The 27,449-nt window shown below is 46.1% G+C and overlaps 1 protein-coding gene across 6 annotated transcripts in view; it reads right to left on the bottom strand.

Moving 5' to 3' along the window:
- The window catches only part of ncam1b (neural cell adhesion molecule 1b), a 45,746-nt gene extending 21,419 nt beyond the window's left edge, over positions 1 to 24,327 (bottom strand). For 3 of the 6 annotated variants that reach the window (XM_084673745.1, XM_084673747.1, XM_084673750.1), the window contains exons 1-9: positions 24,076 to 24,327; positions 5,079 to 5,153; positions 4,179 to 4,388; positions 3,518 to 3,661; positions 3,046 to 3,183; positions 2,781 to 2,898; positions 1,921 to 2,081; positions 1,682 to 1,824; positions 1,270 to 1,293 (exon numbers count right to left, since the gene is read on the bottom strand). In XM_084673745.1, coding sequence (XP_084529871.1) covers positions 1,270 to 1,293; positions 1,682 to 1,824; positions 1,921 to 2,081; positions 2,781 to 2,898; positions 3,046 to 3,183; positions 3,518 to 3,661; positions 4,179 to 4,388; positions 5,079 to 5,153; positions 24,076 to 24,142 — 1,080 coding nt within the window. In that variant the 5' untranslated portion in view covers positions 24,143 to 24,327. The remainder of the gene's footprint in view (positions 1 to 1,269; positions 1,294 to 1,681; positions 1,825 to 1,920; positions 2,082 to 2,780; positions 2,899 to 3,045; positions 3,184 to 3,517; positions 3,662 to 4,178; positions 4,389 to 5,078; positions 5,154 to 24,075) is intronic. The other 3 variants (XM_084673748.1, XM_084673751.1, XM_084673749.1) reach the window with 1 other exon arrangement.
- Positions 24,328 to 27,449: the final 3,122 nt, after the last annotated feature.

Here is a 27,449-nt window from a genome sequence, read left to right as displayed (position 1 = left end):
GGAGACAGAGAGGGAGACAGAGAGAGGGAGACAGAGAGAGGGAGACAGAGAGAGAGAGACAGAGAGAGACAGAGAGAGACAGAGAAAGAGAGAGACAGAGAGAGAGAGACATAGAGAGGGAGACAGAGAGAGAGAGACAGAGAGAGACAGAGAGAGACAGAGAAAGAGAGAGACAGAGAGAGAGAGACATAGAGAGGGAGACAGAGAGAGATAGGCAGCAACAAAACAGCACAGCAGAGGAACACGCCCACCATGCAAGCACACGGGTGCTGGGCAGACATGCACGACAATATCCAGCATCGCCAGATCCAGGAAGGAGGAAAGCCGTCAATATCATGCTAAGAGCCAGCTCAGCACAGGCAGTCTTCACCGAAACAACTTTTCCCAACGGCTGAACAGGCCTTTTTTCATCTCTCGTAACTTCCCAAGCTATATACCCACTTGAAACCGAGGCTGCGATGAGCATGGTTCGAGAGAAACGGCACAACAGGAGAGCTTCAAACAATTAATAGCCATTTGCTATTCACACTCGCGCCGCCTTGGGAACAGACGCTCCACGCACACCATCAACAATGGAACCACAACGTCTGCTGATGGTGTGGCGCCGTCTCCCTTGTGTGCCGCATGTGTACATTACTCATGCTGCTCTCGTCTGAACGACAGTCAAATCCAGGCTGCCGATCATCTCTACACCCGCGCCGGGGGGGGGGGGGGGGGGGGGGGGGGCAGACACAGGCGTTTTGCTTTTGGCTTCAGCCTCGACCCCATGACGATGACGGATGACAGGAGAGGCGATGAGACAGAGGATGGGTGGACGGACAGAGAGCGAGGGCATGGAGCAGGCGTCCTCGCGTCTCCCCAAGGCGGGGGGGGGCGCAGGTGATGGAGGAACGACAACACCGAAACGAGGAGGTCCTCTCTTGATGAGCACCATCACTTACACGGTTTCCCCTGACCTCTGTGGACAGGCCGGGGGAAGACCCCACGTTGTAAACACACCGATAAACACTGTGTTTAAAGGACCCAGAATCAGGCGATAATTGGAAGGCATGCAACTTTTAAATTGAATTCACAAACCCTGATAAGATCATATCTGAGGATTTTCCAATAAATTCTGACTCAAGGGCAGAGTAGAAAATTCAATAAAAAAAGGCTTATTTGATTCCATCAGGGTTTTGGGGCAAATAGAATCGCATACATAATTTGTTCCATAAATTGTTTTTTTGTTTTTGTTTTTTTGTACATTTCTGTGCCACGCTGATGTCATACCTGATAGATCCTGTTTGGATGTTCCTGTAAAGGAGAGAATGTTGTATATGAAACGGACCTTAGAGGCTCCGCCCACACTTCTCCCAGAACTCCCAGCTTCTTCCTCCTCCTACTGGCCTAGATTCCACTAGCCTAGCACAGTACAGCAGGCTGCAGTGCATGAAGATTAAGGGCATACAGGTGACTGTGTGGTGGTTAGCAAGAGCGTACACAGCAGCACAGGGTGCTGGGGGGAATACTGGGCCTAAGGCCAGGAGGTAACTAGCTCGTGCTCGCTACCATTCCATCCTAAGGGTGTGTTCTGTCATCTGAACATGACTGGTCCACTGGCTAAATGAGACCATGGCCTACACCCCCCCACTCCCAGCCCCAGCGCCAGCCCCAGCCCCAGCCCCAGCCTCAGTGTCTCTACCTGCTCCTCCTCCTTGAAGACCCGCTTGCTGGAGCTCCAGTTGATGGTGGGGGTGGGGTCACCTGACGCCTCGCAGGTCAGAGTCACCTGCTCCTGCATCTCTGACGCGGTTTGGTTCACCAGGTAGGTGATCCTGGGCTTCACTGGGAACACACACACACACACATTATAAATCCCATATGTCCCTCCATGCCCCTGGGCAGACCCAGTTCAAGTGGATCTGAAGTGGGGGCTCTCACCGAACACGCGCAGGCTGAGTTCCTGCTCCACCTCCCCGGCCTTGTTCTTGGCGATGCAGGTGTACTCTCCCTCGTCCAGCTTGGCCACGTCCATGAGAGTCATCTCGGAGCCGTCGTCGTTGAAGCTGTACTTCTCCCCTGCTTCCAGAACTTTTCCGTTCCTGAGATAGGCCAGTGAGGAGGCAGGCAGCGGGCATACAGAGGTCATTAGTCTCGTGATGGCAATCAGCTCTCCTAAAAACCACACAGGCCGGAATCCAAGACACAGACAAATACGTCTGCCACAGCGCTTGTGTGGCTTTTCATAAATGAAATCGTTCACCCTCAACGTAGTTTTCAAACTGTGAAGTGGGCCAGCACCACGTTCTCACATTGTGGACAAATGAACTCCCTCCTAACTTCAAGTTTCAGTGTGAACCTGAAGAACTCTCCTCATCCAATGTTGGGTGTTTTCACCCAGTCTGAAACCAAGACTACTCTTGAAAGCCATTTATTTCTTGACAAGACCGATGACCCTTGAAGTCAAGGTTTAGGCTCAGATAATTGCATTGTGGTCTCGAGAGTGATGGGGAGGGGGAGAGAGAATGGAAGGGTAGAGGAGATAGCAGGGCGGGGGGTGGTTCCATTCCAATGAAGACGTGATCCTAGACCCTTCAAGGTATCGACTCTCAGGTGTCACACACAGTTCGCGTCTCTCTTGCCCTCTTCTTATCATTTAAACACTACTCAGAGGACGTGAGGGCAGCATGAAAAACCACTATGGTGGAGCAGGAAGAGTCCTGCCAGTCAGAGTGAGGGCTTCATGGCTCAGTATCTGTGTGTGTATGTGTGTGTGTCTGTTTGTGTGTGTGTCTGCTCACCTTGCCCAGGACACCATGGGCTCTGGGAAGCCGTCGGCAGCACAAGACAACATCGCCGTCTGGCCAGCGTCGGCCGTGGCATTCACTTCAGACTGCCACACCCTGATGGACGGGGCCACTGGAGAGGAGGAGGGGGAAAAAACTCAACTCTGAACGACAACGACAAATCTAACCGGGACGAAATCCTGACAGAGGTGACACATGTTTCCAGCGAGCTGAGTGTTTAGCTGTGGGGGTTCAAGAGAGATGGCGCACGCTGACTGACCGTTGACGACAACCTTGATGATCCGGAAATCGATCTCTCCCCGGGCCATGAGACGTCCCTCGCAGGTGTACGTGCCCTCGTCAGTCTTCTTGATCCCCCGGATCTGCAGGTGGTTGTTGCTCAGGATCTTAAACCGAACTGTACAGAGGAAGGTTTGAATTCAGCACGTCAGACGAGCTGTGATTTATGGGCGGCAAATGGGCAATCCCGGGGACAAGACTCAAAACTTGCACTCGTCAGTGTGATTCATAAAGCTGTAAAAGTGTTTTTACAGTCACCCATTCACACCCATCACTTATCGTTTGTCGGGAAAGAATTCAGACAGAGAGGAGTCTGGCAGCAGGGAGACGAGTGGGCAGACACGTCTGGGTGTAAATGGGCGACAACACTAGGAGGGGGTGGAAACAGAACGACGTCTCCCCCCGGAGTGTGTGTGTGTGTGGGGGGGGGGGGGCGGGGGGAGGGGGCTTACCATCCTTCTCCATTTGGATCTTGGCCCCTTTATGTTTCCAGATGACGGTGGGGGGCGGGGTGCTGATGACATCACAGACGAGGCTGGCGCTGTCTCCTTCGTTGAACTCCTGGGGGGACGGAGCATTCTGGAAGGTGATCTTCTCTAGAGAGGGCGACAAGCAACACGTTCACTCAGCAAAGGCACGAGGACAAACAAAACGGAACTGATGTCGCGTTTTTTTTTCTTCATACATGCTAATATCTTTCGCTACACCGCGATTTCTAATGGCTTCCGCTGCAAACACTGGGATACTCAGTCATAAAGGATTTCTCTGATGGACGTTTCCTGATGGTAGGCAATCAAGAGAAATAAAACCCATTACTCAGAAGAAGTGCACAACAGACAGGGTCATTAGTTCCTGCTCTAATAGACTTCAGAGGGTTTATTGGAGTGATGAAAAATCCATCTTCCCCAGAAAATGAAAAGAAAGATGTGTTGCCCTCCAGCCATCGACACAATCCACTGTTTCCTGCTCTTTACTGAAAAGAACATAACGAGCACATCCCCAGGTTAGGACCCAGACATCCTCGTATGATCATTTGAAGCTATTACTGCGGCCAGACCGCCCTCTGGCATCCATCCCATAACACCACGTGAGAAGCGTTCGACGGGGACTCACGGTAGATCTTGACGTTGACCGTGGACTCGGCCTGCTGGTCCCCGTTGGTGGCGACGCACTTGTACGTCCCGGCGTTGTCCACGCCGGCCCTGTAGAGCGTGAGCGTGCACGACGACTCGTCGTTGCGGGTCACGGTGACGTCCGGCCGGTTGCTCTCGATGCGGTCGCCGCTGGGAGAGAACCAGTCGATCTTCTCGGCCTCTCCGACCACTGTAAACACACACAGGTCGCTCGGTCTGTGAGCCGACGGCTGGGGAAAATCCCTCGAGTCCCAGCAGGAAACAGACACTCAGTACTGGCTCCGTTAGTAAAGTGCTCTTAGCACCTGATCTCCAGAGGTCATGATGTCATGAGGTGGCATCCTGTAATGTTTGAAGGGGAAGGGGGGGGGGGGGGGGGGGGTATGTTTCTAGAATACTGATGCAGACACTCTATACAGCAGTGTCAAAAGAGGGCCTCTAGTATTACGTGTCCCAGACAAGGTGAGCATTTCCTTGTTCCTGTCGTGACCTGACATCTGTGGTTGCCAAAACATCTGACAACAGGAAAGTGTATAGTAGATACTCATGAATACTCATGAACTAAGTACGCAGCATGACTCAAGGTGTGCCTTTTCTTGTATCTGTGGTGTTGCTGTTGTGTTGTTTAACAGCAATGAGTTTCTTGGCTGTTAATGTGATGTAAAAAGAAGGTTAACAAGCGGAGAGTCGAACAGTCACGGGTACAGGAGATCTAGCTTCCTGCCCTGTCACTGTGAGTGATCAGCCATCTCTGCCTCCCGCATTAGACATGCTGACGAGGGGGAAATAGTGTTGGCGTTGTATTTTGACGAGATGTTTAATATTGCAAGGAGGCGCTTGGTCAAAGTGGACACGGCAGTGTTCCAGCTGGTGAGCTTACCTTCGCACAGGAAGAACTTCGACTCCCCGACACTGATCTCTCCCTGCCTGGGGGTGATCTGTACATCCAGAGCCACTGAGGACAGAGAGAGAGAGAGAGAGAGAGAGAGAGAGAGAGAGAGAGAGAGAGAGAGAGGGAGAGAGGGAGAGAGAGAGCGAGAGAGAGAGAGAGAGAGAGAGAGAGAGAGAGAGAGAGAGAGAGAGAGAGAGAGAGAGAGAGACATCAATAGTACATTTACAGTAAGTAGCTAATAAGCCACCGGGTGAGCCTGTGAGTCAGGGAGGGAGAACATATCGTTAATGACACTGGTATCGTGTCAGGGTTTATGTCTGCATCCCTGCTTAGATGTATAATTCAGGGCCTTTGCTCGTTCTGCTCAGTACCTTCCATTAAATCCTTGCAGCACTGTCCTTATCTACGCTGCTAGCTCAGCAGTCAGCCATTATGAGACCCAGCAGAGCTGCCACTGCTAATAATCACGTGGATTATTTCAATCATGTGATACTCTGGCCTGCTTACATAGTGTCTGACGTGACACTTTAGACAACGTTGCTTGAATGTAGCCTAATTCAACAAAACTGTAGACATGATCTACCATGAATATGCAACCGCACACTGCGAGTTACACAGGTATAGTACAGTAGAATTATGTCAGCCCGGATGTCAGCCTGTCTACCAGCCTGGCTGTCAGCCTGCGGTCATGAATATCTGGAAGCATCGATACTAGTGAGCTGACCGCAGGTAATATGGCTCTCAATAATGATGCAAGAAAGCAAAAGCAGCAGCAATCTGGAAGATTCTATCAGTACCTCGAACAGAAATTGACTCAATTACTCAACGAACCTGCTCAGACATCCCTGGCAGACTGACTGAGGGTTAGCAGAATATAACTGGACAGACACCATTTACTCTGTACTGAACAAGCATTTGGCACATTAGACCCCAAAAGACCCAAGGGCAAGAAACATATTTTTTAGATGTTCTCATGCCAGAGTGGAGCAAAGAAAATCTCTATTCAGACAGTATATTCATCTAGCCTTGATTGTGAGACCTTTCCTCTTCGATTGTGTCAGAGGTGATTGATGTGAGATGTAGCCTACTATTCACACAGTCATATTCATCATCACCAAAGACACAACACTCTGAAAACTGTGTTTCTCATTCATAACTGCCAAAGCTGTTCCGATACCATCGAATAAGATAAATACATCTCCAAACAGAAGTTTGGAGCCATACATCATATTAAAAGAAAAGTCATTGATGAAAACAACACAGGCCTGACAGAATTCAGAACTTCAATTGAGAAACACTTGGCTATATCCAGTCTCAATGTGAATCTGCTCCATACAAAAAAAACATGCAAGTGAAAATGACCCAGGTTCCTGCAGCTCAGCATGAAACTAACATCTTAACCCACTTGGATGACGCGCACACAGCCATAACACCACCCCATTTTCATTGACAGCGTGGAAGCAACAAATCAGTGAAAGTCTGCTCGTTCAAATGCACGTCTGAGTATTTCTGGTTCACAGAATGAATGCAGCCTGCTCCCACACATCTTCCACCCACCCGCCCGCCCGCCCACTGGCGACTGGAAGACAGGGCCTGGGGGCTGGAGCTCAAACACACACGGCTCTGCACCGCCGTTGGTCCGTACTGAAAGGCCTGCAGCTATTTATTTTACTCATACAAAGACACAAAATGCTGTTATTGTTCTAATAAGGGGATAATCCACTCAGTGGCCCAGCACTGTCATCTCAGAGAGATTGTTTACACCAACAGAACCAAGAACCGCCTCTGAATTCTTTACTCGTTTATGGCAGGCCAGTCATAGGCAAAGGTCATCACAAACACGTAACTTTACCATGAGCTTAATGCCAGTAATTAACCATGACTGTTTAGCTTCTAATGGAGATCTGCTCTGTAATCCTTGCCTTGTGATATCTGTGCGCAAACATCAAAGCTTCATATGACCAGCACAGTATTGCCCAGGTCGGGATAGATTAACTCACCCTGTCTAGTTTCGTGCCACGGGTCCCGTCAAAACAAAGACAGAAACACAGATGTGCATTTGCTCCCCGGGTATGTGGAGGATTACCTTGAATGTGGCAGTCTAATTGCTCAGTGTACCATTACAGAAATAGATCACGAAGTCAAGCTTGGGCTCTCTGGGCAACAGTTTTTATGGATTAGGAGTCAATTTCCAAAAGCTCCCCACAAGAGAAGGATCTGATTTCGTAGAGAGAGATTGGACCAGTCTCCAGTAAACGGAGAAGCAATGTTGGTGTAAAGCCATCTCTGATTTTGATAACTTGAGACGAACGTGAGATTGGAAGAGGCAAGGCAATCATTTGTTTACTGGAGACAGAGCCAGCTTTAAAGGTGCTTCATAGATGTCTATCTTTATACCTCTGAACAGTCAGCTCACACACAAACACACACACACACACACACACCACATAAAGATAGACTATGACAGTCTTCTGGCCTCAGCAGTTCTATTCAGGAATGCTCCAGACAAGCCCATTTCACCCTCCCCTATTGAGTTTTTGTTCCAGAAATAAGGTCACCACAGTACTACCACGACACTGTCTACATTAGGCTACAACCATCTCCGTAGAAACAACTGAGTCTTGTACTTTGTATGTTTTGCAGAAAGGCAAAAGGCTGTAGGATGTCAAAACATCAAAGAGGCGTTACAAATTACGAGGATGCTTGACTTCGGTCATTATGAATTAAAGGCAAAATGTAATTTAAAAATTAGTAACAATTGTAATAATCATTTACCAACTGTATATATCAATATCTTGATATTTATTAATTTTTCTATACTTTTCAGTGTTCGTTGGTTTGGTGACCCACCTGTATTACCCTAGCAGACCACTAGTTGGGAATCGCTCCTATGTCTTCCCCCCTCTCTCTCTCTCTCTCTCTCTCTCTCTCTCTCTCTCCTCTGCCTTTCATATTAATCTTATACTTTCACTGTCCAATAAAGCATGAAAAAGATGAAAACATACATTCAAAAGAATGAAATGTATCCAAGTAAAGACAGTGTGGGGATTGCATATATTTGCTGGCCAAGTAACCCACCCATGGATAGTATCCTGTTTGGTCCCCTTTCAGTTCCCCAGTGAAGGTCTTCCCTCCAGCATGTCTCTGAACACCCCCAGTGGAGGGGAACCGAGCAGCTTGTCCAATCTGCCATGCGAGCCAAACCCCATCCTCATTAATGCTCAACCACTGCATTATATTTCATCTAATAAAAGCTGCAACTGAAAGCGACCGCTTCCAGGCTTATTCAAGCGAATCCTTTTTCATCTCCTACTGCACAAGACTCTGGCAAGCAGGCAGATGACAGGCCGATGAAGGTCCCTGAGGAATATCCACCAAGCTCTCTAAAACACATACTATCATCCCCTTCGCTGCTAATGAACACAGCACAGGGAGAGATTCTACATATCTCTCACACCTGCTCAGTCTGAATTCCCACAAATTGGGAATCCTCCAACAATTAAACACCTCTTAACTGGAAACACTAATTGGTCCTCGCACATCCCTCCCAGAGTTCCGGAGCCTCGGGCTGTGTACTGGAGACGGTCATGAACTGCCCTGGGTGCACTAATTGTTCTCCTACCGTCAGATCTCTTCATATTAACCAGGAAGAGGAGTCGGCAGGACAAGTCCTCTAAGAGGGCGAGAGAGAACTGTAAGGCAGAGGACGCCTAGCCAAGCAGCATTAATTACTCAGGGATAGGCTGAGGGATTTACAGTGTGCTATAATCTTAATAGGAATCCTCCCATCCATAGACAACAAGGTCAGTTTGTTGAGCCAGTCTGAAGAACGGGAGATCTATAGAGATTTCAACCAGTGCCAGCAGTTTAATATACACATCCTCTTAGTCGCACTTAACAGGGAGAGAGTGAAAAAGAGAGAGAAAGAAGGAGGAGGAGAGACATTATTTGAATAGGCCTGATTAGAATTGCTGCGGTGGTGCTCGTCGTTCCATAATCCCAAAGCTCCTTGGTGGCATTCATTCTAAGGAAGACATCTGCCATCAACACACAAATGAATAATTCTGATTATGATGTAAAAGAAAAAAAAACAACAAGAAAAACTATTCTTTATTTTTGATCAGACAATGTTTACAGCCTCTTCATGATTAAGGAAGCATCCAAACAAGAGGCTAGCCAAGGGATACATTGAGAGTTATAGCCCTCAGGATGCATCGCAAATGAATCGCTCTCTGGTTGAATGCAGTGTATCACTTTCAGATGCACCGATAAAAAACGTCGGCACAGCCAGCACTGTTAGGCAGAGAACACTTAAGTTAGAGGGGGGACTGACAGATTTGGATCCATCCTCATCCTACCCCAGGTGACAGCTGGCAGTCTCAATAATTCAACGCAAAAAGAGAAGGAGAAAAAAGAAAAAACCCTGCCGCATCATTCCCAGTGAGTTAAAGAAAGGATCCGCATGCCTGGCTTGTGAGGCTCTGTGCTAGGGATTATTCAGCCAAGCACGGACACTCTCATACGTCTCCTTCCCCCATAGCCCCAGTGACGGAGGGTGAAGTTCCACCCAAGGGTGCCTTTACTCTTTCCTTATGTTTGTGTTTTACGAGAAGCCTGGAGGAGAAGCTTGTTTTTTTTACCAGAACCCTGCAGGAAACCCAGCATTCCCTGCAGGGTTCCCCGCGTTGCTTAGGAGAGCAGGACGCCAGAGTATGGTAATGATGGCGTCCTCCGTCTTCTGGGGCTCACGGGCTCCGGTGGAACGTCCTCATGCAGCCTCCCTTCCTCCAATCATACCTCTCTCTCTCCCGGAGGGCTTTGCTCCGCACGCTGACATTTCGGCTCGTCTCTCAGCTTCCTGCAGGAACACACTGGCTTTCGCAACAAGTGTTGGAAATCACTAATGGGATGTAATGAGTCAGGGTGCAGCACAGAGGAGAAGGTCAATTTATGCAGACGTTGGCCTCGTTTTCCCATCCTCTACGGTGGCTCGAGCGCCTCTGCCGCTCCCGGATGTTGCTGAGATTCTGCACCAAACCTTCTCCTCGACACAAGCACTGTTCTGGGACTGTGCTTGTTAGAAGAGAGGCAGGGAGGCTAAGTGGCCAGGACTATGGGTTCAACACAAATCCTGGTCTTTATAACATTTACAAATGATAGCTGTGCTTTGGAGTCAAAGATTAAAGGGATTAAAGTTTACATGTACACACACACACACACATTCATTCTCTAACACACACACAGAAAATAGATTTCAAGTGTGGTTCCAAGGAGTTTAGTGTACCAGTGCAGGTCAATTGCCCACTATTTGTGTCCATTACTATCCTTTAAATTTAACCAGGGTGTCTTTAAATAAAAGATTGAATCACTGCGCCAATCTCCTGGGCTTAAAATAAATTTAAGCCACCAAGAGCTAATCTGACAGTAGTTGGCCTGGCTGCATCCAGAGCGCTTTGTTTAAAGAGCCAGTCAGTGTTGGAGCATTAGCTTGCTGATCATGCCTCTCAACCACAGTTATACTCACTGCTACCAGTTGCTATGGAAACGTGTTACCCAGCCTCCCTCTCTCTCTCTTCTCCCCCAGGTTCACTCCTCCCTCACTCTCTCTCTCTCTCCCTCTCTTTGCTCTCTCTGCTTCACTCCTCCCTCCCTCGCCACAACTGTGCTCTGATAGGATGCAGGGGCACGGCCTCCAAGGAGTGGATTAAAATGTAAGGGGTGTCGATACTGCACACATGGACCGCTCGCACACACACACACGCGCGCACACACACACACATAGATTGAACCTCAGGGTCGAACATCGGGATCCTGTTGATCAGAGAAAGCTCTGGTCTATTCCTCTGGATATTTAATGGACTACGTGTGATCATTCATTTTCAAGTTACACGTTTACAGAGCTACTTCTTACAGCTCAATGTGGTTCTGCTTCATGCTACAGTGCAGCCTGCCAAACCATTCTATACATCGGTATCTGCCAGGTTCAAAAATGTTGGTTTCCTGACAGATGGTCTTAAATCTACAGTTCAGTTCTACTCCTGTATAAGGAGCACTGTACTGCACACATTCAACTGTTTAACCAACAATACTTTTGTTTCAACACGCTTTATTGTTTTCTCAGCATTATGTAGATTATATCTTACAATGGTAATAAACATTGTAATAACAACATTAACTACCATGTCAAAATCCAAATTAAAAACATTGTAGCCACATGTGAATAGTTGTGTATTAAAAATGGTACTAACCTAACTGTATATATTACATATATGTGTAAGAAGGCACAAATAGGGAAGTCTAGTCTAATTGGTATGTGGATGTTTCCCCTGGAAAACCCAGCCTGTCCTATCATACCTAAGTTTCAATTGTGTAGTAACTATTTAATAGTGTGTAGTAACTATTTAATAGTTAACTAGTAAGTATTTAATAACATGTTCACTTAAGTGGACTACATAGCAGTTGTTTCTACATATATATATATATATATATATATATATATATATATATATGTATGTATGTATATATATACATATATATTGCAATGTAGGTGACATGGTAGTTAACATGACCTAGCCGAAATGTAAAGTGTTACATAAAAAGAACCGCTGTGAAAAAATGTGTATCATACTAAACATCAAAGACAAAATCCTATTGCATTCTTTTTGTCTTTTTATTACAAAGCATCCACAGCCCTAGTTGCTCAGTGTGAGATACAATCCCTGTAACAGGTATTTGTCCAATAAACTCATCCACGTATTTGCAGATTAAACACAATGCACAATATTGCAATAGAGCTGTCAGCTGACAGCCTACTCTGCTTGCAGTGTTCTGAGTGTACCCTAAGTGAACACGGGCGTTAAACAGCACTGGCGTAACGGCATATTTATGAGTTACATAAGAGCTCTGTGCACATTAGTATGAAGAAAAGAAGGTCAGAGCAAAAATCCAAACGTGGATGAGGCAGAAGGGATGATTCTGTTTCCCCTCTGATCTATGTGCTTGTTCCTAAGAGCCATCGTCATAACCACATCACCTGAACACATCAAGACCTCACGTCTTAGCGGACGTGTCCTGTACCATAAACATCCTGGAAACATCCCGCTCCTGAGACGGTTTGTGTACGTGCAAACAATAAAGAGAAGGGGATGCTTCCTGCCGCCCGTGTGCCTGCTTAATGTTGGGCTGGGTATTCTTCTCCTCATTGGCGAACATTAGCAGTGACCCAATGAGCACAACCCAGAGCAGTGTGTGCAGCATGTATCCAATGAAATCCGCTCGTGTTCCAGCAGTGTAGAGTGAGAGCCCCGCAGCATCTGCCTCTGCTGTGTGGCAGCACAACGCAAACCCAGAGAGTCGGAGAGGAGCGCGTCTGCGGCCCATCACGCCTCGCTGTGCTCCCTCCGTAATGAGACGCCATTTAGATGGCTGAGCACTAGGTCTGGGAAGCAGGCAGATGCTGGGAGGCAGGGGAGGGTGGAAGGCAGGGGAAGCAAAGAGATGGAGAGAAACAGGGAGGCAGGGGAGGATGGAAGGCAGGGGAGGCAAAGAGATGGAGAAAAATAGAGAGGCAGGGAAGGCACTCGATGAAGACAAGGAGGGAAATTCTCTGGGAGAAAAACAGAACACCCAATCTTCCACAATTCTTCATTCCATCCTGCTAAGTTGCTCCAGGGCATTTGGGGCCTATGTCTCTTATCAATAAATCATGGTGGAAATGGTTGGGTTGGGGCCGAGGGTTGAGCACGTGGGCGGCTGCAGGCACCAACACCTAAGCCCTTATTTTCGGGAGTGGAAAGCCAGCATGGGGATGGGGGGAGCAGGTGCTCTGAAGCGAGCAAACGGAACCAAACACCCCCCCCCCACCCAAGTTCGCTTTTGTTCAATTGACTCCTGCAGTCATTTGCAGACTACGAAAACAGAGCTGTGGCTGACATGAAATGCATGACTAGTGAAGGGAACGGATTGACTCCTAGGTGTGAGATTTCTGGTTTGCTGTTTCATAATCCTGTTCAGCGTCAAAGCACAGAGCCGTCTGAGTGGCTGGGTGACATTTACAAATATTGAGATGTCAACATGTTTGTGTGAACCGGCTGAGTCACCAAAGTCTGTTGGGCTTTGAGAACGCAAGAGAAGAGACTCATTCCTGGCAATTAATCACAGTGGCGCCCCCCCCCCCCCCTCCATCTCTTTCACTCTGTTCGAGTCACGACAAACTCACATGGCAAAACACAGCAGCCTACGCAACAGTTGCCCTGCTCGCGGACAGAGAACGAGGCCTGGCCATTAAGGCACCAAAAAAAAAAAAAAAAAAGAGAGATCCAGCCATTACTGCTCTACAAAATAAGTGGTTAGTCATGCACCACCTTTGCTGATTACTGTAATACCAGAGAGAGACAGAGGGAGAAAAGGGGGAGAAGAGACAAGGACCACTCAGCCACAAGCTGCTTGCGACTCCAGTGATCCCCAGGCCTGGCAGAGGCTCACACATCTCTCTGTGTGTCCATTCAGCACGGGAGCCTGGGCGAGCCGGATAAGCCAGCCTGAGCCTCCACCAGGGGGGGTGGGGGTGAGGTGAGGTGGGAGTGGGGTGGGGTGTGGTGGGGTGGGAGTGGGGTCGGGTGGGATGGGGTGGGAGTGGGGTGGGAGTGGGGTGGGAGTGGGGTCGGGTGGGGTGGGGTGGGGTGGGATGGGGTGAGGTGGGGTGGGGTGGGGTGGGGTGGGGTGGGGCCGGGGTGGGGTGGAGTGGGGTGGGGTGGGGTGGAGTGGGGTGGGTCGATGGGAGGGAGAGCACCAATCCAGACAGACCCAGACAGGCAGCTCTAGGACGTGAGAGGACCCTGCATCTCGGCACTCATAATGGGGGTGGAGCAGAGGTCTTCAGCCCTGGTCCTCAGGGACCCCCTGTCCTGCACGTTTTAGATGTTTCCTTACTCCAACACACCTGATAGGACAATAACAAGGTTTGTTGTTCATGGTTTTTACCCCCACTTTGTTCCTCTACTGTCGCCGCTTCTCTCCAATTTGAGTCTTCAACTGTCCCACTGAGCTGACGGAAAAGGTATTCAGATTGTGAGATGATTCACTGACTTAGTCAAACATGCTCATTCCCTTACGTAACTGCATAGGCGTTTTCAAAAAGAGACCAGGTGAATTTCAGAACAGTGCATGAATCAGCAAGGGAATGGATTCTAGATGATTGGCAAAGTTGGAAATGTAGCAGTGCCCTTTAAGTAGAGACCCCCCGCAGAGGCCGAATGTCTGCCAGTGGAGCACACATCAGTACTTTGGGGATCATTACCACCACAACTCATACACTATGAACACAACCATTGATTTGATGGTCCTCAACAGATTGGCAATCAAAATCTCTCAGGAGAGAACCATCTGGCTTTTCGATTTCAGATGATAAAAAAAAAGAAAAGAGAAAGAGTGAGGGAGAAAAAAAGAATGAAAAAAATGAAGAGATATTTCCTTTCCATGTCAATCCTGTTGGGACGGTTTCTTTGTTTTAATAACATTGGGATTTTCACGCAAGCAATCCCTTGCTATGCAGTGAACCTCCTTAGGTTGCCCCATAATCCACCAAATACTATTCGGATGTGTGTGGAATGCATAAAGCATCAGTGTCAAATATGGATTTCAGATCCGACACCTACCGTAGCTCCTGCATTAGCGTGCTCCCCTTGCCAGTGAGCAGGGCCAGGGTGAGAGTCTCACCTCAGGGAGAGAAGCTCCATCTCCACAGTCACACAGGAGTCCCTCCTTAATGAGATCCATTCATCTTTGTGAACTATGGATCGGTAAGGCAGGAAATCCCCCTGGGACTGGCCGTACGATCAACCTCTCATTCCACCCTCGCCCAGCTCTTGTGAGGTTCCTTCCTTTACACAGCGCTAAGACTTTATTGCACGGCACCCTTATTAAAAGACCACAGTTGAAAATGAGCTAACCCAGGAATTATGATAGTTCTCTAGTGGAAATTATGTTCAGTGAAAGAAGCGATGAACGCGATCTCTGTCCCTTAGCGAGAGAGTAAGAGATAGGCCTATAATTAGTCATTTGATAATATTTGCTCTGCAGGCTATGAAAAAATTGTCATAGGATTTACTTAATTCCCATACTAAAATGGGGTAATGAAAAGGTTTATTACGTGACAACTCTCCATGCAAAAGCCTATACCCAGGAGCTGTTTTAGTCCTGTAGCACATGACTAGTATGATCCTGCGGCATGTTAGCATGCTGTGTTAATCAAGGCTGTCCCTGACGTTGGTCATTAATCCACGCCACTTTTAATTATGCTAATACTTCCAACAGCAGGACATGTGTGCTCTTGGGCAACTCCGTCAGACTCTTCCCAAATGTGTTTCCGATGTGACAGACGAACTAACTGAGGCCCTGGTAGAACTTTGATCAGCCTACAGTAAGAGCTGAGTTACTGTCCAGTCCAAGTCAAACCAACAAGTTCTATCGTGTTAAGTTGGGCTCAGGAACTACAGGTACAGTACTGTCTCATGTCCTCGACAGACAGGTTGGGGAAACAGATCAGGGAGTATGTGATTATAGGCTGGGGATTATATTACAGTACTGTATGTGTGATAGGGTCAAGTGACAGCCCATAATAGACGCGCTACCAACATCCTGGCAGGGCAATTAAATGACTGTTATGCATTTTCAGATAAATAAGACAGGGCACCAACAATACGGCGGGTATGCGGGATTGTCCTTGATGAAAAGAATCGTCTCGTGTGTCAAGTATACTGTAATGGAGTACTGAGGTCACATGAGGTAGAAGGTTCTAATCCCGCTGTGTGTGTGTAGAAAAAGGCAGACCGGTCCTGCGGGGACATATTGAACTGCTCCCTTTAGTGAAGCCAGCAAACAGATGGCGTGCCTATACTCTATCCCAGCCCCTTAAGATCAGCGCGGCGCTCTACAGAGGGCTTCTCCTGGTCAGGATTACGCTATTGAGCAGTATTACAACAGGGTCCCTGCCTGTCTTGGTCCTTAAACCCTGGATTGTGCACGTGTGCGGTGGCTGAGCCTGAAACCCTGAGGTTTCCTAGATGCAGTGGAATCTCACGGACACTCGTCTTTTAAAAATGGCTAGCAACAGGTTCTGTAGGGGACCCCCAAACACTATTCACTGGACTCTGCAGCCCAGATACACAGGCTAGGCGTGGATCTGGTGTTAGAGGCTACGAAGAGGGACAGATGGCACACAGACACCCCGTCACACGCTACGAGATACAATACACCTTGCTGGCCAATCACAAGCAGGGTGATAAAAATAAACCGGGAACAAGGCTATCCCCCAGAGAGTTGAACAGTATATTCCACTGCTTGCAAGTGTCTCCTGTGAGATCAATACACACCGCTCAACAGTACTGCGCATTTAAACACTGAGGATTCCCATCCTGAGAGGAATAGAACGTTCCGGCTGTTGGTCCGACACCATTTAATAATAAATATATTTAATCACAGCCAATTGGTAGAATACTGTAATAACCAGATTATTATCAAATGATTAGGGTGTATTCACTTGACTTGTGCTAAGGATCACTATACAAAAGGAAGCTCTAGGATCCTCTTAGCTATGGCTGATAACTCTAGACTGTAGAGTGTAGAGTCTAGACAGTATGAATATAAGCCAGGTTCAGAAACCAACACAATCACCATGGAAATTGTGATATTTCCCCAAATGCAATGAATTTTCACATTTGCATTTAGTCATTTAGCAGACGCTCTTATCCAGCTCAACATACAGTAAGTACAGGGACATTCCCCCCGGGGCAAGTAGGGTGAAGTGCCTTGCCCAAGGACACAACCTCAATTGGCATGGTCGGGAATCGACCTGGCAACCTGCAGATTACTAGCCCGATTCCCTAACCGCTCAGCCATCTGACTCCCTCATGTTGATTGAAATGAAGACTCTAGGGACAGCTAGCAGGCTACTCAAGCAAACAGGACAAGCAGAGCGTGTATGTCTCCGATCTGTTTTATACCATCCAATATGAAAAGTATTTCAGTTGGACTTTGAAGTTGTCATTGCCGTTTGGAACTCTGAAGAGCAGCTTTCAGATCCAACAGTCTGAACTCACCTTAATCTCTATTTCACAGCTCTTCACGCATAGAGACAAAATACCCCCCCCCCCCCCCCAAAGCTAAGGATTAAATTAACTCTGCATTAACCAGACGGACAATCTTGTAGTCATACCAACTCAAGCCCTGGACTGCATTGTACCTGAGAAGCACAGGAACAGAAATGTACAACGTTCCTCTCATCTTTCTCACATCCATATTCCACTTTTGAGGCATGAATCATGTCCACACAGCGTTACACAGACAGCTGATATACAAGTCAGGAGCTGGGCTTCCGTAAGGCCATTTATCTTTTGGTTAGAGGGTGTCATTTTCTGGAATATAAAAAATATGGCTTTACTTCATGTGGGTTATTTTGCGAGGGGACAGTTTACCCTCCAACTCACCTCACAGGCAGTCATTGTTTGAACAGAGGGAAAATCTTCAACCACAACATCACTACAGAATCTAGCTAATTAAATATTTTCCCCACAAAATATTTTGAATCGAATATCACAAAAACATAAATTTTCATCAAATGTAAAGCTTTGCGTCCTGGTAACGTTTGAACAGAAAACACATTTGCAACAGATGACATGTTTTTTTATTTTATTCAAGCCACATTGATTTTTAAGAGGCGAGACATCTCAATCCATATGGTCATATTGAGATAGGAATACAATCATGCAACACTTTTGCAATGTCATCATAAAGTCACCAGACAGCGAACCAGAGTTGACCCTGTTCAGTCAGAATGTGTTTCGCCACGTTTTATCATGGGCGGCCAGGCAGAATGAGACGCACTACGCTACCCTCGGCCACGGCTCTCAACAACAAGTCTGACGCACTTCCTGTTTCTCCTGCCCTCCCTCCCTCCTAGAGAGAGGGGTGGTCCTGATGTAGGGATCTCCCATGGCAACGGATGCCGGGACTTCCGGAGTGAAGAGGGGCTTTAAACACAGGCTGACGACCCTGAGGCACTTGTAAGACTCAGCTGCTCAAAGCTGCCGTGTAGTCAGTGCCCATAAATAAACTATGGGGGGATAACGGGAAACAACAGTGGACACAGCCTTGGTTACTTAGAAAAACTCTAATGGTGCTCAGCTCCACTGCTCTTTAACAAAAGGCAACCCCCCTCTTGCTCTGGTGGTTTGTTCTATGTGAGCGTATGTTTGTGAAAGATGATTTTCTGCAGATGCCCTGGCTGTCAGCTGTCATCAGCCATGGCACTGCATGGCATCCGTGCAAAGGCTGCACGATGGGGTTCATGACACATCCGGCTTCTTTTGGCCCAGAGAGTAAGAGGGGCTTTCAGGCAGAGCAGGGCAATGAGTCACACACTTAGTGTATGGACCGTTTGGGGAGGAGGGTGAGAGCGAGGCTATGAGAGAGAGACAGAGAGAGAGAGAGAGAGAGAGAGAGAGAGAGAGAGAGAGAGAGAGAGGGAGATAGAGAGGGAGAGAGAGAGGGAGCGAGAGCAAGAGTGTGTGAGAGAGAGAGAGCAGAGCGAGAGAGAGACAGAGAGAGAGAGAGAGAGAGAGAGAGAGAGAGAGAGAGAGAGAGGCTATAGGAAAGCTAGAGAGAGGGTGGGGGGAGATAGAGAGAGAATGTCCTACGGGAAAGCAAGAGAGGGAGGGGGGGAGAGAGTGGCAGAAAGAGGGAGGGAGAGGCTAAGGGACATAGAGTAAAAGGAGGGGCGGAGAGATGAAGAGACAATGAGCAAACAGAGTGGACAGAGGGATGGAGGGGCGGAGAGAAAGAGAGGAGTGGGGCAAAAAGACAGAGGGCTCTAGATAGAATTAGAGATAAACAGAGGGAAAGAAATGAGGGCAGACAAGCCCCGTTGAGCAAAAGCATCACAGTGCATACCCTAATCTGTGATGAGAATCTTCTTGTAGAATTTTCACAAACACAAACATGGCTTAGTCGAATATGAATGTTGCGGGGCCATTTGTCGGGCCTCACTGAAGCAATTGTTACGATGACAGTTTACATTTTAAGGGATCTTTTTTTTTTTTTTTTACCTTTGTACATTTCTGACTCTGATGAGCGAGCAGAGTCAGGATCTAACTGCCACTCAGGATCTAGATTTATCTAAATATCTATCTATTCGAAAATGAGGCAGCATTTCTACCGTCCGGCATGACTCAGATGAGGCGTCACTGTTCAGTTTGGGCCTAATGGCTGCAATCCTGCTGCCAGGCAGAATGAAGAAAGCAGACGTTGCACACAACATGGAGAGGAGGCCCGCCATTTCATAGTAATGGACCTCTCACATTAGAGTCCCCCTCTTACTCCCCGCTACCAATGTAACTTCCCTGTAGCCTCTAACAGCTTTACATCATTCATTTGGGTACAGAAGCCAAACGAGAGGTCGAGTTAAGCAAACAAGGTATTGTGAAGCCAAAACATAATCTCTTCGTCATGGCAGCAAGAACAAAGTCCTCAAAAAGATGAATCCTTCCCCCAAAATCATCATATCCGTCAGAAAGACAATGATTGGGGAGGTGAGCCTACAGAGTAGGCTGCTAAATGGGTCTCCAGCCTCCCCCATTTTCCCTGCTGTGGTGCCTTGCTAACCGGTCTTCTTTTGAGACTCATAAGCAGACAGTTGGCTTGAATAAAACAACGACCAGGTCTGTCACAGCTCTCTTAACAGTCCCAATGTTCCAGAGCTGTTCCTCAGGGGAATAGCAGAGTGGTCAGGCAAACCCGAGGTAGGAGAGGAAGGACCGCTATGCCCTTTTGATCAGACATTCATTATTCATGGAGAACACAACAACAGTGTTGGTTGTGCTTGACAAATAGGATCGCGGCAGAGTGGCTAAACAGTGCGTCGCTGTGTGCCGGTGAAGAGAGCTTGATGAATGAAAAGGGCAGATAATGCATTAGAAAAACCATACCTTTTAACAATTGGCCATTTTTGTACCAAAGTGACGTGTTTTTATGTTTTTTTACCGATGTCTTTGTGCCTGACAGTACTCTAGGTTAGGCCTATATGGCAGTATTATCCTTCTTTTGGCCTACTCTTCTGACAAGTAGTATAGGGCAGGCTTAATGTCGTTATAGAGCTAACCTGATAAATTAAGCAGACCTGATAGGTTAGGGTTCATGTGTCTTCGTACCCTTTAGAATTCCGCACGAGTGACTGGTCCGAAAGGATAATTGAGTTTTAATGTTTAATGTGCAGGCTCTCCTGTGGCTCCTAGCGACATGGTGCTGTGTCACAGACAGCCCTGGCCAACAAATATGATTCTGTTACAATTAACTACTGTCTTGTCCACAAACTGATGTGCACACACTGCGAGGGCCAACACGAGAAACACAAGAAACTCGTTAACGCAAGGAAACTGGCCCACGACACAAGATGACTGACCCTCAGAGAGGAATGCTAGGGGAAAGCACTGGTGTGGATTTGTGTAGACGATGCCTGAGGCACCACCGTCCCTTTCATCTGTGTGTCAGACTCCTGTGTTATGGCCGTGCCCCTGCCATCCTACAGTGCTTTAATAATGGACGCACCATATTGTGCACTGAAGCATGAAAACAAAAGATGGTACTTCTTTACAACACATACAAAATGCATGGCGCTCATCACCATAGAGATGGTGCCATTGGTTTATATTCTATCTCCAATAACACATCGGGAGATAAGCCTTGCAGGCATTAGCTCGAGGAGAAATTAAAACGGTCTCTGCCAGACTTGAGATGGAGACTCGCTGACACACACATGAACACACACAAACACATGGATACTCGCTTCACCCTTGTGGATGAATCCCCTCATAATCACACTGGGGTCCTTTGGGCCTCATTGGAGAGGGTTGTTGTGGAGCAGGCCAGGATCAGATGACTCCTGTAACCCCCCGGATTAGCCGATGGTGGGTGAGACAGGATTAAGTCCAGCACCACACTGGAACATAAGACCCTTAATCATGACACATGCTCTTTTAATTGCGGCATCATAACGAGGGGAGGCCCGTTGGAAAGGAAGCGTGAGGAAGGAGGCGGTAGATGTAACTTGAATGTGATATCCGGGTGTAAGGAACTGGGGAGCAGACTTGGCTGCATATGAGTGAGTCCAGGGATCCACCAGGATGCTTATTACAGAGGATCTGAGCTAGTAGTCAAGTTTCCTGCGAGCTAAAAGCCCCGGGTTGGCTTTTACAAGATGTTTAACCTATTTCCAAGTGCTTATCTAGGCTTATTGCCAGTGATTGTACCAAGCAAAGATAATGCAATTTGGAGTCAAAAGGTGCCATGACGATGTCGACGGTGTTTTAGTCTTGCATCTGCTATATATGAAGCGTCAAAATGCAATCTGGGCAACACTTCCCTCAGCAGACAGCTGCTGCTATGACAAAACGTCGGCAAAGTCAGACAAACTCTGACATGTTTTCCATCGTGCCAGGAGGGAAAACTGTGAGGGGGAACACCTGTACGCGTGAAGGTAGAGAGAATCTATGAAACACCAGCATGAATACAACTTTTAGAACCTTTAACTTAGCATTCCATCCCTATGTAATAATACCCACATGCGGTTCTGTTTTGAAACCTTGTGACTGTCGGTTAGTAGTACCGGTCTGTTGTATCAGTGATGAATCAATGTCAAAGCCAGGTACGCAGGCGGCCAGACTGCAGGTCAGCCTTATGGGACGGATGTCCCTCAAAAAGGTGCCTGGAAGCATCACTGTATTCTGCATTTAGTGTGTGCATGTGTAATGTCATGTTATTCAGTCCCTGAAAGCCAAACATCTCTGCTCTGGTCTATATGAGTCCTGGATCTGTCGGCTCCAGTCAGCATCACAGGGAGAGAGAAGAGAGAGGCAGGCAGGCAGGCGGGACACTCCCACCTTGGACAGTCTCTATTCACCGAGATATCGAAAATAAAAAAGCCCCCAAATCCATGAACAACTCAGGTTTTGTAATGTAGGAAATGGTGATATTAAGGTCTAAATCTTTTTAAAAGAAATTCTGAATTACATGAAGTCTTTGCCAATTATTTTTAAATAGGGTTAGATCAAACATAGTTTCATTAAATTTGTCATAGAAAAAAACCTCTTCGCAAATATTCTGTATGCTTATGACCGTAACCTAATAATGATGATGGATGGTACTGAAGACAAGTTATTCGATGAAAATACTACTTAACAACAATGAACAGTGCTTTTGTCATTCTGCTCTCAAAACTACCCAGTTTTTCTATCTGCTAATGAGCACCTGAGCAATTGTATTAGATCATCATGCAGAAAGGTTTCCAGTAACTTCAGTCTTGATAAATCTCTGAGGAGTACACTTGCCCTTATTGGATTACGCTAGGATGCATTCTTTTCCCCCAAGTGCCCTTGTGTGTTTAACGCTCAAAACATCTGCATAACATATCCTAAACTATCCATTTTCACCATGAAGGGTGTGCAAATGTAAATTGAAAAGCATTGCTACTGCACCTTGGATAGGCCTTATGAAAAAAAAACTGCAGATGCCAATTAACATCTCCCCATCTCTAATTTAACAATCGAGGCATTGGGGAATAACAGTGTTATCCTCATGTGGGAAAACCAACAGCCTTAGCAAACACAAATCCCTTGCAAACGATAGTCCTGGAGACAAGCACCATTATACTAACATAGACCTTATTCATAGCGGAGAGACAAGACATGGCATAACCACAGTTGGGCTACATCCTGACTAGTGTCAAGCACAGCCTCCACCACGGGTGATAGAACCCCCAGCCTGGACTCATAACCGTGAACACATGACATCACACATGAGTCATAATGTGTGTTCTGTGTAGCGGTGGTGCGAGCATTACCATACTGTCTCTTTGACATCGCTAGCAGTAGCCTACAGAATTTCGAATTAACAACACTGTGAACAGGTGCAAGACAGCGATATAAATCATTGCTTATTTCCTTCCTATTGACAATTACAGGGTTAGTCAAACAGATATGGCGTCATCTTGGCCTAGCATCATTTTTCGGGAACCTGCGGTTGCTAGATATTTATACTAGGCCTCTGATGAGGGATATTGATAATTAATTCCTTGATCTTCTTAGTACAGAATCACTGAATAGCCAAGCCTCAACATCAAAATTGAGCAAATTACTGTCAAACGAAACTGACTAGAATTGACTCCCTGTGTACGCCTCTGTAGACGGGATACAAACTTCTTGAGAAGACTTAAACCAAGCAGCAAGGCAAGATGGCCCTACTTACAAAACTATTGGCACTAACGAACTGAGTGTTGGCCAGGAAGAGGCAATAATTGTAAAGCTGCTAGATTTATAGACAACAAAGTGAAATAGTGACATTTTGAAATAATTATGGCGTTATAATAAGGTGATAAATATCTGACAGAAACCACGCACTGTGCCAAATCTATTTTTGCAGAACCTAATGTCTTTCCTCTCCTGCAGTAACCGAAACCGGGGTAATAGGATACTACAGTATACCTGTGGTCGGTAGTCGATGAATGCTTACAGTAGCTAGCAAATAACATTGCGTTTAATCTGGCTGGCACTCCTTATCAAGCTACCTAGCCAGAGCTACTGACTGTACCAAATGAAATATTGTCTTGATGTGATTTTAAATTATTTATATCTATAATATTATGAGCTAATCCCCACATTATTCAGTATACTTAGCTGTTATACTTCGTTTAATAATCGGTTAAAGTGCTGAGATACTTGACAGGAATGATAAGGAACGGGATTAAATGTTGTCCTGGCACCTGAGAAGGGAGCCGAGCGAGCCAGTCCATCAATGAATGGTCGCGAGTCACGATGGTCGTGTGGGACGATGGTTGTCGGAACAGTCGTTACATATTCCCACAATAACCGCAGTGTTTTATCAATTTCTGCCATGCAAAACATGGTTTTATAAATTATCTTAATAAACTTAACCTTACCTGTAGAGCCCACAAGAAGCAAGGCAAAAACGATATCCTTTGAGTGGAGCATTGCAACTCCTTTCATGTATCACGTATTTTTCTATAAAGTGGTCCCTATGGCAAAGCACGCGTTGCTCTTGATGCTTTTCAGAAATAATGCATTCCAATGTATTTATTTTAAATCTGATTAAAAAAAAAGAAATTGCGTAGCTATCCAGCGGGATATCAGTCGCCAAAGGAGCACTGATGCTGAGCGCCAGCACACTGTTCAAAGAGTGAGTGACAAGCTTGAGCCTTTTTACAAACGTAGATTAGTCCGCCCATGCGGACTAATACCACATTTACGTGAAATAGTCCGGTTGGCTGTGTGTAATAGTGGTAGAATGCAAATCCGTCACCAACATGTTCTGAATATATAAATTGTTCACGATTTTTAGGCATTAAACCCACATGGATCACATACTTGAATTTGAATGTACTGCGGAAAAGTGAAAAGTATTATGGTAGGTATTCAAAACAGTGTACAGGTCAGCCCCCCCAAAAACGTTTTGTGGTCAAACATTTGGTCATTTCAAAAACACATTTTAGTTTAGGTTTTTTCTTCAGAAAATTACTGGCACTATGTAGTGTATGCATTAAAATCTTATTCTGCCTTGGTACAAAATTGTATCAGCAGCATCCTCCAAAGTGTCCCATATGTGAACTCAACAGTGTCATTATGTTCAAAAGTAAACATTAAAGCTTTGAGCACATCCTAATCATTAACATCACAAACACTATTGTCACAGGAAACCCTAATTCAATTGTAGGATCAAGTTCTGTGTCATCTCAGAGTTGAAAGATCTTCACATGGATCAGTTTGCTTGAGTTGACGGTGGTGTTAGGAAACAGTGGAACCATTGTCCAGGGAGTTTGTCCTGGGGGGCATAGAAGAGCCCTTTGTGCACCAGTGATATCAATCTGGGGGAGGCGGGGAACTGGAGGAGTCTGCTAGTGTTCACACACATCCACACACACATCCACACACACATCCACACACTCTCAACTACTGTCTTACGCACACACACAAACAACACGTACAGTACACACACTCTTTCTGCCTTTTCATGCTGTCTCTCTCCCTCTTCTCTCTCTTTCAAAACACACACAAACGCACACAAATGTCACACAAATACATTCACAGTGGCATAAATGGTCACTGTGGTCAGACTTGTTATTTCTGTTCTATCTGGATGTCCTGTCTTTATTTGTCAACAGCAATCCCTGTGAGTTTCTTTCAACTTACTGTTAGTTGTAGTTTAATGGACCAATCAATCAATGCATATTGCTGTTGTCTTTAGAAGCTTTGTTTTTCTCCATACTTAAGATGTCATCACACCATGCCTGTGCCATGCTCCATCCACGTCCTCGTTCATCACGCCAGACCACAGGGAGGCCTCAGTCCCCCACAAAGTCACCCAGTGTCTCCCTGACCAACCATTGTGATGCTGGTGCATGTCATCATCATGTTTGGGAAGAATGAAAGAATAGTCCACCTTCACAGTGGTTTACATGACATGCTTACTGTTCAACCACACATGGAGGGTAGGTTTGTTTTCAAACGTTGGTGGGACAGCTTTTATAATGACGAAGGGTGTGTCCATTTTCTACATAAAAATTGTATAATGAGTATAATGAAACCCACACACCCAGAATTATAGTGTACACTAAAACGCCATGTGAAAAGAGCATGAGCAAGTATTTTTTTAATTCTTAATTCGTACTTTCTGGGTTCTCCTTCAGGCAAGGCAGCAGATAATCTACTGAATGTGTGCTGAACCGGTTAGTTCTCATGACACATACAGGATCTATGTCACGCATTGGAGAGGAACATGGTTAAATGTTTCCCATGTAAAACCTGGCTCCATGCATGTTTGTGGAGCTTAACACCATGCTAGTTTGACATGAAATCAATTTATATGCATGAAGAGATACACACAGATCTGGGGTTAACTTCTTTTTAACGGATATGAGATGGCTACTTTGATGCTAGTAGAAAGCTCTGCTTTGAATGTAACATTTCTTTCATTGTAACATTATGATGTTGTCATGCTTTTTGTTACTGTAGAAGGAATACCGCACTCTCACCACACCCTGAACGCTTTCCCTAGGTCAAGTACTTTGTGAGATACTGTTCATTATATGTTATGTAGCCTATGCAGTTGGAAGTAAATTACAATTTGACATTTTGTATGTTTTTTTTTGGTATATCTACTCTATACTGTACCCACAGTTTAACAGAATCAACCAGATGCATGATTATCTCTCTTGAAGGCCACAGTACATCAAATGACAAAACAAATGACAAATTACATTGTCCTCTGTGAGCTGTAAATTAGAACTTTGAAGAAAGCCAAGTGAACCACTGGCTATGCTCGAACACTTGGAGGTCACCTTATCTCTATGGGAAGTCTTTATTTTGCCATTAGATTGAAGCATAGCATTTTAAGTAGATGTACTTTCCTCATTTTGTGAAGACACTCTTCTTTACTCAAAGCATGAGTTGAAGTAGTAGGCTGAGCTTTTAGAGTTTATTGTTAATATATGCTGCCTTCCAGTGGCCAGATTGTTTTACGACATCAAATAGAGAGGCAAGGAGGATGGTAGTTCAAATATTTTCACATGCACCGCTGCTTTGGTAACTATTGGGGGCAGTATCTGCCTTATCTTGAATCCAGCAACACCGTTCATGTATCAGTGTGGATTCAACTTTTGAAACTGTCTTTAAAGACAAGTCAGCTGGACTAATCCTCCCCGTTGTTTTGGAAGCATCATTTTAAACAACTGTCCAGTGTTTTAATATCAAACCCGCCACCTCCGACATCTTAAGTGCAACCACTACCAGCTACGCCAACGAATACTATAGATTCATGGTACCGTAAATAATGGTTTTCTGACACGGTTTACAAGACACGGTTTACAAGTAAGGCTACTTAGTATCCAATATTATCAGTTGCCTCGCGCCATAGTATATTACAATACAACATTTAGCCTACCATGGTCAAAATACATTTAACACGAATTGTCCCCCTTTTTGGATATTTCAATGATATATTGACAGCCAAACTGGAAATGTTCCTGGTTTTTATTTCAATAGCGATCTTGTCACCTTCCTAAATAGGGACATAAGAAAAAGCACAAGGTGTCTGTTTAACTAGAAGAACCAGCAACCTTGTCAAAAACGCATACCACTAGCACTGCACTAGTCAGAATATATTCTGAAACTGTAGACCAAATGTAAATGCATCGGATTGGACAGAACGAAAGTTACACCTATGGATATAGGTGCCGTGGAAGATAAGAAACAAAACCTGTTATGGCTTCAGCCGTTACAATTTCAAAACAACTTCAGA

The sequence above is a fragment of the Hypomesus nipponensis genome, chromosome 15 (assembly GCF_054491055.1).
Source record: "Hypomesus nipponensis isolate SF chromosome 15, ASM5449105v1, whole genome shotgun sequence".
Classification (NCBI taxonomy): Eukaryota; Metazoa; Chordata; class Actinopteri; order Osmeriformes; family Osmeridae; genus Hypomesus; species Hypomesus nipponensis.
The sequence above is the reverse complement of the archived record's forward strand: the minus strand, read 5'-3'. Positions and strand labels throughout refer to the sequence as shown.